Source organism: Protopterus annectens, chromosome 2.part0, assembly GCF_019279795.1.
Source record: "Protopterus annectens isolate FY-2018-M chromosome 2.part0, PAN1.0, whole genome shotgun sequence".
Taxonomy (NCBI): Eukaryota; Metazoa; Chordata; order Ceratodontiformes; family Protopteridae; genus Protopterus; species Protopterus annectens.
Window position 1 is genome coordinate 349,419,864 of NC_056728.1, and position 15,250 is coordinate 349,435,113.

A 15,250-nucleotide genomic window follows, 5' to 3' on the forward strand; every position below is an offset into this window, starting at 1 on the left:
ATAGCTAAAGGCCTGTGTTGAGGCAGGAATAAGAATTCCCCAAGCCTCTTTTTGGAGTCAGAGAAATCCTGGCTTTCCCAGTGGAAATGCTCCCTAAGAGTATGCAAGGTTTCACCAAAAGAGAAATCCTCTGGAAGGGAAGCAGAGGGAATAGAGTCCTCTGCATCAGAATCCTCATAGGTAGACAAGGGCAAATCCTGGTCATCAGAAAAAAACTGAAATTTCAGAATCCTGATCAGAAGAAAAATCAGTTCTAGGTCTCTTAGTGGGAGAAGGGTGCTTCCCCTGATTAGAGTAATAAGGTCTTCAGCCATTCTTATTTGTTTTTTAGGCATATGGGCCTGACCATGTGGTCTGAGCATCATTTTTCTGGGCATGGTTTGAGTTTTAGGCCTTGAAGAAGAAGATGGCAGTTTAATATGCAAGTCAGTAGGCCTGAATACACCCTCAGAAGCCGGTGCTTGCAGAGCAGCTCCGGACCCATCCAAGGTAGAGACATCCGCAGGTTACAAAGTCGAAGAAGCATCTCACGGCATACCGGACTCCGACTGGGTCTCAGTAGAGGCCTGCAAATCTGAAGTAGCTGGTATCAGGGGCAGTGAAAGCACCTCACCTAGTACCGGTGAACTGGCAACTAGCTTAGGAGAAACGTCATCGGCAGCTTTGGACCTATGCAGTCTGTCTCTGTCTTTATCTATGCGTTTTTTTGGAATGTCGGTAGTCGGGTGGCTTACCGAAGCCATTTCTAGATAATTGAACAGAGTACCAAAATATTTAGAAGCGAAAATGAACAGACAATGAATAGTAAGAGGACTGAATAAGGCACAAAACCGACCGTGAGGTACGTCGTGGTCTGGGCCTAGGCAAGGAATGCAGTACGAATGAAAATCTTTATGAGGTATTTGCTTTCCACAAGAAATACAATTGTTAACTTTTACTGACATTGGTTTAGCGCAAGAAAAAGGTTCCCCAACGGTGTACTTAGCTTAGTTGAAGACTTCGGATCTGAAACTTGAAAACGAAAGTTTCAGGAGTTGGCTGACTGGCACTTGCAAACTGCTTCTGCTTCAGGCACCGCATGGCAAGAAAGACTAATAAAATGGTGTTGGCTGCATGCTTTATTCCCCTGACTACCTGACGTCATGGAAGATGAGAAAGCAACCGACGCAGGACCCAAGACTTTGATAATCAGGCCGACTGAGGGCTACCCGCAAGCAGATAACCAAAATGTGATGACTGCAACAGTGAAACACTAAGAACATCCTGGAAACAGTGAGAATTCTTTTGCTTCTTTTTTCCTCAAATCCTTATCTTTGTACCACTCGTTTCGTTTGGCTTTATCCTTTGTATTTTCATTTTTAGGAGTATCGGGTGGCAAAAGGCATTTTATTTAGTTGTTCTAAGAATCTGCAAGGACTCTTGATCTGAACCATTGACAAATAAATCTCCGAGTAAACATCAAAGTTATCAGACTCCAAGCAAATAATGAAGGACTCACATGGGTCTTAGGGTGAGATTTTATGCCCACACTTGACACACTTTTTTAAAGCTTTTACTCATAACAGTGCAAGAATATACAACAGTAAATCCAGAAAAAAAATCCACAAACACCAAGAAATGTATCAGGCAGAAACACAGAAGTTAACAGTAATAACCAAGTAAAATATTATTATAATTATTAACTTTTATTTTAACTTACACAGGCTGAGAAGAACTGCGCTATTAAGCATTAAGAAGAACTGATGCTAAAAGCTAGATAAAAGGACTTCTGATAAAAAACTAAGGGGAACAAGTTTTAATCGACTAGAAAAAAACTATGCGAGTTTTCTGTGATAAGAGCTGCGTTAACTCATATGGAGAGCACTCAGCTGTGTGATGCTTAGATTATTCTGTTTCCAGTGGCAGCAAACGAAATCTGAGGCTAGTTGGGGAACAGAGCATTACCAGAGGGCAAAGTTCTGGGGCTCAAGGCAGAGAACACTGGCAAATGGCCAGGTCTGATCCAACAGGCAGATCAGACGGACGGCTGGAAGAGGATAAAAATATGTTCCCCACAAATTAGTCATTTATCATTTATGACCATTAACTTGGTCTTGGCCAATACTAGGCACTAAATTATAAAACTAACAAAGAAACAAAAATACGTGCATATAAACACACACATGCATTTTAGCAAAATCTAACAATCATCATTGCATTCTCACATAATCAGTGTATACAGCAAGCTAAAACTACTCAGTAATGTAAACACCTCAGAAACCAGTTCTGTACCTTTCCAAAGCCGATGAATATTTTGTGCCAAGTCTTATAGCTCAATTAACTCTGAATTGGCAGTCTCAGATTGGATTCTAGAACTTTATGAAAAAGGCTGAAGTCAAAGCACTCTATCTAGCCTTGCATTTCTGATTCTGAATAAGCAACTTTGCTTTAAAAATCAAGTTATAATAAAGTACCAAATGAAAAAGAAAAACATGTCGAAGACATATCATATCAGGCAAAATTTGTCTCAACAGTACTTTATTAAACTTGGTCTGAGCACTTTTTATTTTATGATAACATCCTGATGAAATCATTTATTGAATATTTTATAAGACAAAAATGTTCAAACAAAAGTTTAATAAAGTGCTGAGAAGTTCTGCCCCATATGACAAATCTCTGAAATGTTTTTCAATTGTATTATTGGCTTGGGAGTTTGTAAACATTGGACTGGTGGACCAAACATGTTTTCTTATTTAAAGTACTGGATGTGATATAATAACATATATCACCTCATATATAAAGATATTGGGGACCTACAGACACTGGATCCTACCCAGTTCGGCTTTAAGGGCAGATCCTGCCTCTTAAACCTGGTCGATTTCTTTGAAACAGTCACCAAGGCCATTGATGAGGGGAAGGTGGTCCACACAGCCTACCTGGACCTCGCAAAAGCCTTCGATACAATACCCCACTCGGGCATTATAGATAAGCTCACCAGCTTAAATATAAACCCCTATGTCACTAGATGGGTTGCAAACTGGCTCAAGGACAGAACCCACATGGTTAGAATTGCTGGAGCCATGTCAGACTCTAAACCAGTTACAAGTAGCATCCCACAAGGCTCTGTCCTGGGACCTCTCTTGTTCGGTATATATTTCTCGGAGGTACAGGCCAACACGGAAGGACTGTGGCTGACCAAGTTCGCAGATGACTGCAAACTGGGCGCCATAATCGACTCTCCAGCCGACACAAGCATCCTCCAAAAGGGCCTCATAGAAACAGACAACTGGTGCCAGAGCCATGGCCTCAAGCTAAACGCCAAAAAGTGTATAGTCATCCCCTTTGGCAAAAACAAAGTGCCCACAAATTACCACATAGGTGGTAATCCATTAAGTACAGAAGAAGTCATTAGGGACCTGGGGACCAAAGTTGATAGCAATCTCTCATTTGACAACCACGTGGCCAAAGTGGTTAGAAGAACATTTTATATAGCCCACCTAATCATGAAGGGATTCACATCTAGATCGAGGGAGGTCATCGTGCCTCTTTACTCATCCCTCATCAGGCCCATAATTGAGTACAATTCCCCTTTTGGGATGTACCTTACCAGACACCTGCAGCAACTGGAAAGACCCCAAAAGTACCTCACCAAGAGGATCAAAGGGCTCAAACAGATGCCATATGCTGCCCGGTTAAAGAAACTCCAGCTCTACTCAGTGGCATACCACCTGCTCAGAGGCGATCTGTGCCTGATGTATAAAGCCATGTCCAACCCGAATTAATGGACATGCTGCACCTCAGAAAATCCAAATCCCATCGAGCTACGTGCTCGAGAGACTTGAACCTCAGCACTGAAATAAATAGGACATGCTGGAGGGACAGATTCATAACTCAGAGGCTCCCTTCACTCTGGAATAAAATCCCAGTCCAGGTTAGGCAGAGTCCCTCATTGACTCTCTTCAAGAGGAATCTTGATGAGTGGATGGGAGATCGTAGGTTTACCCCAGGTATCACTTCTGTGTCACTGTTAGACAGAGGCACAGTATACTAACCTCGAAAAAGGGCATAGCAAAATTAATTTAAAATGGGTGGCGAAAGCCAAACACACTCTGGTTAGACTTATAAATGCCCTAGGGCAGATAGCCTAGTATGAACCTATGAACAGAGCAAGCTCATTTAAGTACTTTCTCTTGCACCTTCACTTCTACATTTGCGAAAACTCAGTCAATTTTAAAATCGGGTTTTGTAAGATAAAGCAAATACATGGAATTCTTACCATCACTAGACCATGATGATATCACGTCACAATCAGCTCAGGTCATGGCTCTAGCTACGTGATCAAAATGGATGGTACAAGGCTGGCAAGGGAAAATAAAATGTAAATAAGTTGTAATTTAAAGGGCCCGCTCAGATTTTTGTGGCACCAAGTTATTCTGGGTCGGAAAAATCAGTACTTTCTGGCAAATGCAGGGCAGTTAAGAGGTATGACTTGAAGGTAAAGTTATGGGGAGGACTTTTCTATTGTCGCAAAAATAACAGTCATCAAAACTATGAACAGTATACAATTTTTCTGATGCATTTGTTAATAAGCAGAGAACGATAACAGTAAGTACTGTTGTTAACTTATCTGGTTTATTTTAACAATAATCCACAACTGTGTCTGGGCAATGCAGGATTTACCCACTGTTGGCACAGTTTGATTACAAGGGCGAAGCCAGACTGATTAAACAGCCAGCTGTTGGTTAAATCCTGTTACCTACACTCAGTAGTGAATTACTGCTACTAAACAAAGACATTATTTAAAATAAGAATTCTTACCCTTTATAAAAAATATAATTGTATAAATGAACTTTGGTTTTCTTCTACCTGTTTATGGTAATCTGGGGCATCCAAGATATGCACTGCTCATGCTCTATAGCTGCACAGAACATTGCTGTCTCAGACTTTTTTTTTTTTTTTTTAATACGAGTCTGGTCAGGAAAGTGTAAGATATTTACCCGTCTAGAGATGTTCATCTTTTTGGTCTGTTCTTCATAAAACCTATACATCAGTGAAGAACAAAGTTATGTAATCAGACGTGTAATTCAGGAGTTAAGAGTTAGTGAAGTATGCCATGGAGCTGTTGTAGGGTCACTACTGACCCATTTTTGTGTTTTTTCTAATTTTTATTTTAATATTTTATATTGTGCTCCATAGAGCAGTTTACTTTTATTTTTTCAAATTTTGAATTCACTGCTATCAGCACAGAGAAACTGACATAAGAGAACTTCTTGCTTTGAATATCATTCAATTTACGAGCATGTTGATTGGTTTGTCCAATCATCATGCCCATTTTAGAATACACACAAATCTTTATTGTATAATTTTTAACCTCAGGGCCTAGTTTACGATTATCTCAATGTAAAGGCAGAAAGCCATGCTCTTGATGGAAAAGCCATTCTGAACCTGCCCATTAGCTTAACTGTGATACAGTTTGTGGGGGGGGGACATATTTTTACTTGTGCATAAAAAAGAAGATTTTCAATACATTTTTTGCTCCTCTACTTACTGATATGTGAGCTAGCACAGAAGTTTCCTCTTAAGCCCTAAAGCTCCTTCTTGTATACATGCCTCAGACAGCTCAAAGGCTAAGCATTCAAAATGTCAGTATGAGAGATTTGACACCAGCTCTGAAAATGAAACTATGCCCAACAACCCTACTTCCTAGTAGGCAGATGCCTTTTGGTCTCCACTGGTGATTTATACGCAGTAATTGGTTTTAATTGCTCATTTTATAAGGTGGTATTAAAATGGTATGAAATTTTGAAAATAACTTGGCAGGACAGAGGAAGAATGAGGGGTAAGGCATACAGATGATTTTTAAGGAGGATGTAAGCTGTGAAGTAAATATTTAAAAGTATACGAAGTTGGCAACATTCACAGCTTGTAAATAAAATATCAGCTGAGATCCATACAACTTTTAATTGCTAAACATCTAAGTTCGCTAGTCACAAGTTCCAATTTTCAGAGGTGACCAGAGAGCACTGTGTTGATTACCAATTTATTCATGGCTGCCCAGAAGACAAATGGAGGGACAGACAACCGAATTCTTGACTAAAAGTATGAAGCCTATGATCAGTTTAACTCAATACAATGGTAGCAGAGACAAAGAAGTAACTCAGACCTCAAACACCTCTTTTCAGCCACTGCAGGCCATAATTCAGCACTGAAGCGCGTACACAACTGTCAGTCACTCAAGTACCTTAAAACTGAATGCAATTAAGATTTTTTTTCTAAATTTACAGTACAGTAAAAACAGTATTCCAAACTGTACCTCTCCCCCAAAAACGCAAGGAAATGTAGTAAAACTCTGAGCTAGTATTCTACAAAATTCAACTTACCCTGTGACAACATTATAATTCAAGGCTGGATGGTCCTTTCGCACTGGAGGCACAAGCGGTTCTGGCTGCCATTCCTCAATCAGTTCTTCTATTTCCTAAGTAAAAATTTAGTTAAGCATGCATGAAAATGATCACCATTAGGAAGTCAGAAATAATACTATACCAAAACAGCCCAAAGGACTAAAATATGCAGTACTAAAAAACATTCAATTAAGCATTCAGACCAGAATGCTCTTAAAACCTTACCTGTTCCTGCCAGCTAAATTTACAGCTTTACTTTACATCCAAAATGACTGCTCCACATCCATCTGCTGCTTTACTGTATGTGCACTTGATAAATACCATCCCTTTGCAACTACCAACTCAAACCATTGTAATTTCCTCTCAAGTAGTCTCCAGCTTCACTACTACTAGTTTTTTCTACTCAGCTTTGGTGCTCAAGGGCATACATAAGCCAAAACATCATGCTCAGTAGTAGGACAATGTGCCTCGTCACATCTCCAACCAGGTCACCCAACCAATGAGCAAGTACAAATTTGTACAGCAGAAAGCAAAAAACAGCATGCAAAAATAGACAAGAACATGCTTGCCCAAATTAACAGGAGCTCTAAACAGCAACTAATAGATGGAAGTGCTGGCTAAGCAAATGGGATGGCAAGAAGGTATTATGGACGAAAGAGAGACTCTGTCCCCCCACTACCATACACACAGAGAAATCGCTACTGCAAGTATATGTATATTTATTTATTTACATTTGTTTACCGGGAGATTCCAACTGGACACGGGTTCTTTTTCAGTGGAGGCTCGGGGAGAAAAGCTCTACAGAACAATAAATGAGCAGCAGAGTACATGAAGAACAACTGAATATACATACATTAGCAAATAATACATACTGCAGCAAACATTAGCTATACACACAATATGAAACAGTAATGAACAGATATACCAATATTTAGCTAAAGGCTAGGAATAAAGGTAGGATGTATATATAGATAGTAAAGACATGCGTGCGTAAATGGGCGTGCCTTCGTTGAGGGTTGGGCGTCGAGCTGGCACCTTGGCAGTTCGTAAAAAATCTACTGCCAATCATTAGCGGACTGGAGTTCCGTTGTGGCGACCCCTTACCGGGAAAAAGCCGAAAGACAAACAACAACAACAACAAAGTTCAAACAGAAGTTGTTCTAAACTCATATACCTAATTCTTATATACAAATATTGCACTAAACTCAAGCAGGTATCTATAAAGCAGAAGCTCCACATGAAGGTAGAACAAGCTAGAAGGGCTAATGTGATGGAAGGGAAAGATAGAGGGGTAAGATAGGAGACTGAGTGAGTAGTATATGTGGTAGTGAGAGGAAGCAAGGTGTATCAGGTCCACATTAGCCTTAATAAGCTGTTGGATTTCAAATTAGTGAGCCACCATTACTAATGCAAAGCATTCAAAAAATTGAGATTTGCTACATTAAAATCACACCACCACACACACACACACACTATAACTCCAAGATTACAATGACACAGGAAATCCCACTTTCTTGAGGTTTGCTTGACTACTAGATTGGGATTTTGCAGTATTGATTGTGTTAAGCTAGACAAAACCAATTACATCCAATAATGAAGTCTCCTCAGTAGGTAGAATGTTAAGAAGAACCCAAGCAATATCAAAGGTCTCTCAGCAGGCTGAAGGAACAGAAGGGTAAAAAAAAATGCTCAAAAGCCTATAAAATTACACTCTGGTCTACAGCAAGGTACCACAGAACAAACATCTGCAAAGGAGACGCTCTTAGAAGTAAGCAATGAAAGCAGCCAGATTTCTGATGTAGCAGTCTTTGATGTCAACATTTTCAACAGACTCAGCTTGATGCTAAAACCTAATGCATTTATGAAACCACTGGAAAAGCATTTAATGCAAAACTCTCCCTCCCTGGAACAAAGGAGAAGATGAACAGTCTTTCCAAACCTATATATCGCCAGTAAAACCCCAAAATGATGCTGCACGTCTCTCACTACCCTGCATATTTTGGGTCTATATTAGCACGAAAAGACTAAACCGCGAATGTTCACATGAGTGAAAATGCCGGTAATCGAACTTGCTATTGTGGGGGGCTGTGCCCCCAACAAACCCCGCTACATATATATTCTAACTCCGAGGTCGCACTACAGTGAGGAAAGGGCAAATATCCCTCTCCTCACTGTAACACGACCTCACAATCACACTTTTGATTCCTGGCATTTTCGCTCATGTGAGCGTTAGCAGTTTAGTCTTTTCGTGCTTATAATATAGACCCCATATTTCCCCTGTGAAGACCACAGTAAGACAGATGGAGTGGCATATGAACAATTCTAATACTGCTTTAAGGAAGAGACATGGATTAAAATGGGCACCTTATACCTGTATATAAAAAAAAAACAAAAACAAAAATCTATAATGCCCTACAAATATGGTCTAAAGATCCAAAATCACAGGAAAAGAAACAATGGTCATACAGCAAAATATATTCTGGGATATGAATGTCAGAAAGTACAGTTGTGTACACTTACCATAAATGTAGATGTTCGAGTGTATTCACTGTTGCAGTCATTACATTTGGGTAATCCTGCTGGCAGGTTGCCCTCAGTCGGCCTGAATTCCAAAGTCCTGGATCCTGCGTCAGCTGCTGTCGCTCCTTCCCTGACGTCAGGTCATCAGGGGTATAAAAGAAGCAGCCGATGCCATTTTCTTTAGTTTTTCTTGCCCCAGATGTCAGGTGCCCCCTAAAAGGGTTGCCAAAATTTATATATGTATAATTACATGCACCAATATAAAATCTACCTTCATCGACAAGCAAATACACCACATAGGTGGTATAAATCAGAGAAGGAAAGATGGGTACCATCAGAAGAAAAGGGGGTGGGTAACCTGGACTGCAACAGTGAATACACTCGAACATCTACATTTATGGTAAGTGTACACAACTGTACTATGTTCTTCGTGTTTCACTGTTGCAGTCATTACATTTGGATAGAGTCCCAAAGCTAAGGTTGGGAGGCTGGAGCTAAACAGCATTAGGAGCGGCTATGAGGCCCTGCAGAACTGTAGTGGCAAAGCCTGCCCTGGATTTAGAGTACAATGGCAGATGATAGTGCTTTGTAAAGGTGTGCACTGAACTCCAAGTAGCAGCCTCTAAAATGTCCTTGGTAGGTACTCCCCTGAGGAAGGCTGCTGAAGGGGCTGCAGCTCTGGCTGAGTGTGGCCTAATGCCCTTAGTTACTGGCTTGCCATGGTGCATATAGCAGAAACGAATGCAGTGGCCTATCCACTTTGAAGTAGTCTGCGTTGAGATAGCCTTTCCTTGTGATCCTGCAGCATATGTCACTAGTAATTGCTCTGTCTTTCTGAAAACTTTGGTTCTGTCCAAGTAGAATCTAAGCTGTCTGTGTACGTCCAAAGAATGCAGAATTCTCTCCCCCTTTTTCTGTGGATTTGGATAAAAGGTTGGCAGGTGAATAGTTTGGTTGAGAGACACACTGGACACCACCTTAGGCATAAATGTTGGGTTTGTCCTCAGAGAGACCCTGTCTGGATAAAAAATGATAAAAGGTTCCACAGCCATGAGTGCCTGTAGCTCTGAAACTCGTCTTGCAGAGGTTATTGCTAGGAGCAGAGCTGTTTTCCAAGATAAAAACTTGATATCAGCAGTAGCAGCTGGCTCAAAAGGAGGCAGGGTGAGTTTTTCCAAGACATAGTTGAGGTCCCATGCAGGCACTGGTGATCTCCTTGGAGGTCTTACATTTTTGGCTCCTCTGAGGTACTGCTTTAATAAGGGATGAGAAAAGATTGGTGGCTCTACATTGTAATGAGCTGAAATGGCAAAGGCATGAATTTTAATAGATGAAAAGGATAGGCCTTTGTCCAGCACCTCAGTTAAGTACTGCAAAATCTGAGGAATATTTGGCACAGCTGTATCAGTTCCTTGTGCCTGGTTCCTAGCACAGAATCTCTTCCATTTTGCACCAAAGATTTTCTAGTACTAGGCCTTCTGGCTTCCAAAATGACATCCATCATAGCTTTACTGAGAGGTGTCTTTTGTATGACTACATTATTCGCCATGCTGTCAGGTTTAAAGTTTTGAGTTGGCTGTGCAGGATCTGACTGTTTTGCTGGGGCAGGAGATGAGGTATTTGAGGTAAAGTCCAAGCTGGACATGGAGACAAGCTCTTTAGTATTGGATACCAGTACTGGCAGGGCCAGTCTGGGGCAATTAGTATCATCTTTGGCTCCTCCTGTCTGACCTTTAGGAGTACCTTGGGGAGGAGAGGCAGAGGGGGAAATGTATATACTGATAGGTTTTTCCAGCTGAAAGATAGGGCATCCACTTTCCATGCTTGTCTGTGATAAATCCTTGTGCAGAATCTTTTTAGTTGGTAGTTGTGAGGGGAGGCAAATAGATCTATGTCCGGGCATCCCCATTTCCTTGTCATCATGCTGAAGACTTGTGGATCCAGGTGCCACTCGTGGGGATCCATGAGGTTTCTGCTTAGTTTGTCTGCCAGAGTATTTTTCCTTCCTGGCAAGAATTGTGCCTGCAGATGTACTTGGTAAGTCAATTCTGTGTCCCACAAAGTCATGGCTAGTCTGCAAAGGGGGGTAAGAATGTGTGCCCCCCTGCTTGTTTATATACCACATGACCGTGGTGTTGTCTGTCTTTATCAGTAGTTGTCCTGGATGAAGTAAGTCCTTGAAGGCTGTCAGAGCATTTTGAACTGCTAGCATCTCTTTTTGATTGATATGTAGATGCATTTGGTTTGAGGACCATGTGCCCTGAATGCATCTTCCTGCCATGTGGGCCACCCAGGCATAATCTGATGCATCCGTTGTTAGTGTCTGCCTGGCTTGGGGGTAATGTGAATGGTTGTCCCTTGTTTTGGTGACAAGCCTTTGCCCACCATCGAGACTCCTGCTGCAGGCAGGGAATGACAGCAATCATACTTTCCAGGCTGTGGCAATGTTGAGTCCAAACACTTTTTAGGTACCATTGATGTTTCCTCATATGCAGTCTTGCATATGGAATTAGTAGGATGCAGGATGCCATGAAGCCCAAAGCCTGCAGAATTTTTCTTGCAGATAACTGGGCCTTTGTTGCCAACATTTTGAAATCAGTAGTCAGTTGCCTTTGTTTGTCTGGCGTGAGATAAGCCATCTGGGCAGTTGTATTCAAGCTTGCAGTTTTGATTTCTTTTCATTGATTGTGTACCCTAGGCATGTTAGAAGTCTTTTCACAAATGCCAGATGCTGTAAAAGAATGTCCTTGTTCTCTGCTTGAATTAGACAGTCGTCCAAGTAAGGATATATTTGTATTCCTCTTTGTCTGCAGAATGCAATTACTGGTGCCAGGCACTTTGTAAAGACCCTGGGCGCAGTAGATAAGCTAAAGGGCAGTGCAGATAATTGGTAATGCATTGAGCCAGCCTTAAATTTGAGGTATCTTCTGCATATTAGTCTGATTGGGACATGCAGGTATGCCTCTTTTAGGTCTAAAGTCACAAGCCAAGCGTTCTTGCCCAGCATGGGCAGAAGCTGCTGCAAAGTCAACTTCTTGAATTTTGGTATATCCAGGAATGTGTTCAAAATAGATAGGTCCAGTATTGGCCTCCAGGCCTTGTCCTTTCTGGGTACCAAAAACAGTTGAGTTAAATCCTTGTCCCTGCTCTTTCTCTGGTACTTGTTGAATGGCCCCCATGTCTAAGAGGGATGAGACTTGTTTTTGTGCCTCTGTCCATTGATTTTTTGGCAGATCTGGCCAGCCGTTTGCCTTTGGCAGGGTATGGAAATGGAACTTGTAGCCTTGTGACACGATATTTAGGACCCACTTGTCCTGGGTTATAATGTGCCAATTTTGAGAAAAAGTGCTAATTTTCCCCCTAAGGGTGCTGCCAGGAGATAACTCCTTGGTGCAGGCAGGGGAAGTCATTGGGACTGTTTCCTGTATGGTTGTGATTTGTCTTCTCCAACTTTGGAAGTAGAAGCCCCCCATTGCTTTGAGCGGTATGAACCTTGTGCCTGGGATCTGCCTCTAGGGCGTCTGGATCTGCCCCTTTGAGGTCTGTCTGACTCAGGAAAGGACCAATTCTTTGCTGGCCAATGTTTACTAAACCTAGGTGGCTGTACTTGTAAGAAATCTTTGACCGTTTGCATAGATTTAGCTTTGTCCTCTATTTTCTTTAACACCTCTTCTGCCTTAACACCAAACAAAGAATCATGCTGTAAAGGTGCATCTAATAATTTAACTTTAAAATGATCAGGCAGTTTTTGTTCCTTTAACCAAGCATGCCTCCTAATTACAGAACCTGTAACTGTGGCTCTGCAGGAGGCCTCTAAAGAATCAAAACCACATTGCAAAGTATGCTTTCCAACTTGTTCAGCTGCATGCAATAAATCCTGCATTTCTTTGTTTTCTGCACATTCAGAGTTTAACATTTTCTGTTTAAGCAATGCCATGACATGTTGCTGACATTTGAGCATATGGAACTGACAGTTTAAGGCCCTTATAGCCAAGGTAGCAGATGTGTAAACCTTTTTCCCCATCTATCCAGTGCCCTAGAATCTCTGTCAGAGGGGGTAGGGTTTTTTGCAGCGGAAACCTTAACTCCTTTGGGACCCTGAGAAATAGTTTCTGGGTCTGCAGCAGGGTTTTTAAAAAGGAATTTATGAGAGTCAGGAACCCTGTAATATCTGTCAGGCTTAACAGGAGCTGGAGGTAAGGAGTCAGGGATAAGACTAGACTCCGAAAACACATCATCTACAATGTCTAACACAGGTGGGATGGCTAGTGGCTTGTGTTGAGGTAGTAAAAGAAAATCCCTGAGCCTCTTTTTAGATTCTGAAAAATCCTGGCTCTCCCAGTGGAAATGCTCCCTCATGGTATGTAAGGTTTCCCCAAAAGAATAGTCCTCTGGAGGAGAAGCTGAAGGTATAGATTTCTTCATCATCAGAATCCTTATAGGGCAGAAGAGAATATTCCTGATCAGAAGAGGAATCAGAAGAAATGGAAACCTGATCTGAAGATTCATAGTCAGTCTCTTGCCCAGGCCTCTTATGAGGAGGGGGATGGGAACCCCTGATCAAGGTGATCAAGTCTTCGGCCATTTTGAGCATCTGATTTTTGGGCATAGAGGCCTGACCACGTGGCTCTTGAGTTTGTTTCTTTTCTTTAGAAGATGCTTTAGTCTTTGCCTTTCAAGCTGAAGTTGGTTTGATGTAAAGATGTTTAGGTCTGAATACACACTCAGAAGCCAGTGCCTGCTCAGCTGCTCCAGACCCATCTGAAGGGGTAATATCTGAAGCTTCAATACCTTGAGTTTCCAGCGGCATGGCCGACTCCACGTGGGAGTCGGTAGCAGCCTGCGACTCTAAAGTAGCGGGCATTAGGGGCTGCGAAAGCACCTCACTGAGGACCAGCGAACCGGCAACTGGCTTAGGAGTAGCTTCGTCATCTGTTTTGGGCTTTGGTTGTCTATCCCTTTCCTTTGCATTTTTTGTGAACTCCGGTAGTCGGATGGCTATCCAATGACATTTCGGGATAATTAAACCGGCGTCCAAAATAGTTTAAAGCAAAATCATACCAACGCTTAATAGTGCGTTGGTTAAATATAGCACAAAACCGACAACCAGAAAAGTACAGTTTTGTACCTGCCATAAATGTAGATGTTCGAGTGTTCACACTGCTGCAGTCATCACACTTGGGTTATCCTGCCGTCAGGCCGTCCCGCAGTCGGCCAGAGTTCCAAAGTCTTGGTCCGGCTTCGGTTGCTGTCACTTCTTCCCTGACGTCAGTGCACCAGGGGTATATAAGAGGCATCCGACGCCATTTTCATCAGTTTTTCTTGCCCCAGATGTCAGGTGCCCCCAAGTAGGTAGGCAATACATATTGCTAATAAAACATAGAAAAGGAATAAAAGGAATACCTTCAGTTACAAGCAAATACACCACAAAGGTTGTACAGGATAGAAAGGTATAGAAAAGTTCAGCTAGGTCAAAGGGGATGGAGGGTGGGTAACCTGGACTGCAGCAGTGTGAACTCTCGAACATCTACATTTATGGTAGGTACAAAACTGTACTATGTTCATCGTGTTACACTGCTGCAGTCATCACACTTGGGTTGAATCCCAAAGCTAAGGATGGGCGGTGGAACTAAACAGGGTTTGGAGAAGCTAGTAGGCCCTGCAGAACTGCAGTGGCAAAGTCAGCTCTGGTTTTAGAGTATAGAGGTAGGTGATAGTGCTTGGTGAAGGTGTGCACTGAACTCCAAGTTGCAGCCTCCAAAATATCCTTGGTTGGTACCCCTCTGAGAAAGGCTGTTGATGTTGCTGTAGCCCTGGTGGAATGGGGCCTAATGTTACCAGGTACAGGGTTCCCATGGTGTGTGTAGCAGAAACGGATACAATGTCCTATCCATTTTGAAATGGTCTGTTTTGAGACAGCTTTTCCTTGTGATCTTGCAGCATAGGATATAAAGAGCTGGTCAGATTTTCTGAAAGCCTTAGTTTTATCCAAGTAGTAATGTAATTGCCTGTGAATGTCCAAAGAGTGTAGGAGCCTTTCTCCTTTGTTCTGGGGGTTTGGATAAAAGGTGGGCAAATGAATGGTTTGGTTTAGGGCCACACTGGATACCACCTTTGGCATAAAGGAAGGGTTAGTTCGTAAAGCGACTCTGTCTTGATGGAAAATGATGAAAGGCTCCACTGCCATTAGGGCCTGTAGCTCTGAGACTCTTCGTGCTGAAGTTATTGCTAGCAGCAGGGCAGTTTTCCATGATAGAAACTGTAAGTCAGTTGTAAAAGCTGGTTCAAAGGGCAGTATCGTAAGTTTTTCCAAAACAAAGTTGAGATCCCAAGTTGGTGTTGGTGCTCTC

The 15,250-nt window shown here is 42.0% G+C and overlaps 1 protein-coding gene across 1 annotated transcript in view; it reads right to left on the bottom strand.

Annotated features, from left to right (window-relative positions):
* SPTLC1 (serine palmitoyltransferase long chain base subunit 1) overlaps positions 1 to 15,250 on the bottom strand; it is a gene marked incomplete at its 5' end in the record, with an annotated part of 1,612,539 nt that overhangs the window by 1,518,116 nt on the left and 79,173 nt on the right. The window contains one exon of the mRNA XM_044060319.1: positions 6,360 to 6,454. Within this exon, the coding sequence (XP_043916254.1) occupies positions 6,360 to 6,454 (95 nt within the window). The remainder of the gene's footprint in view (positions 1 to 6,359; positions 6,455 to 15,250) is intronic.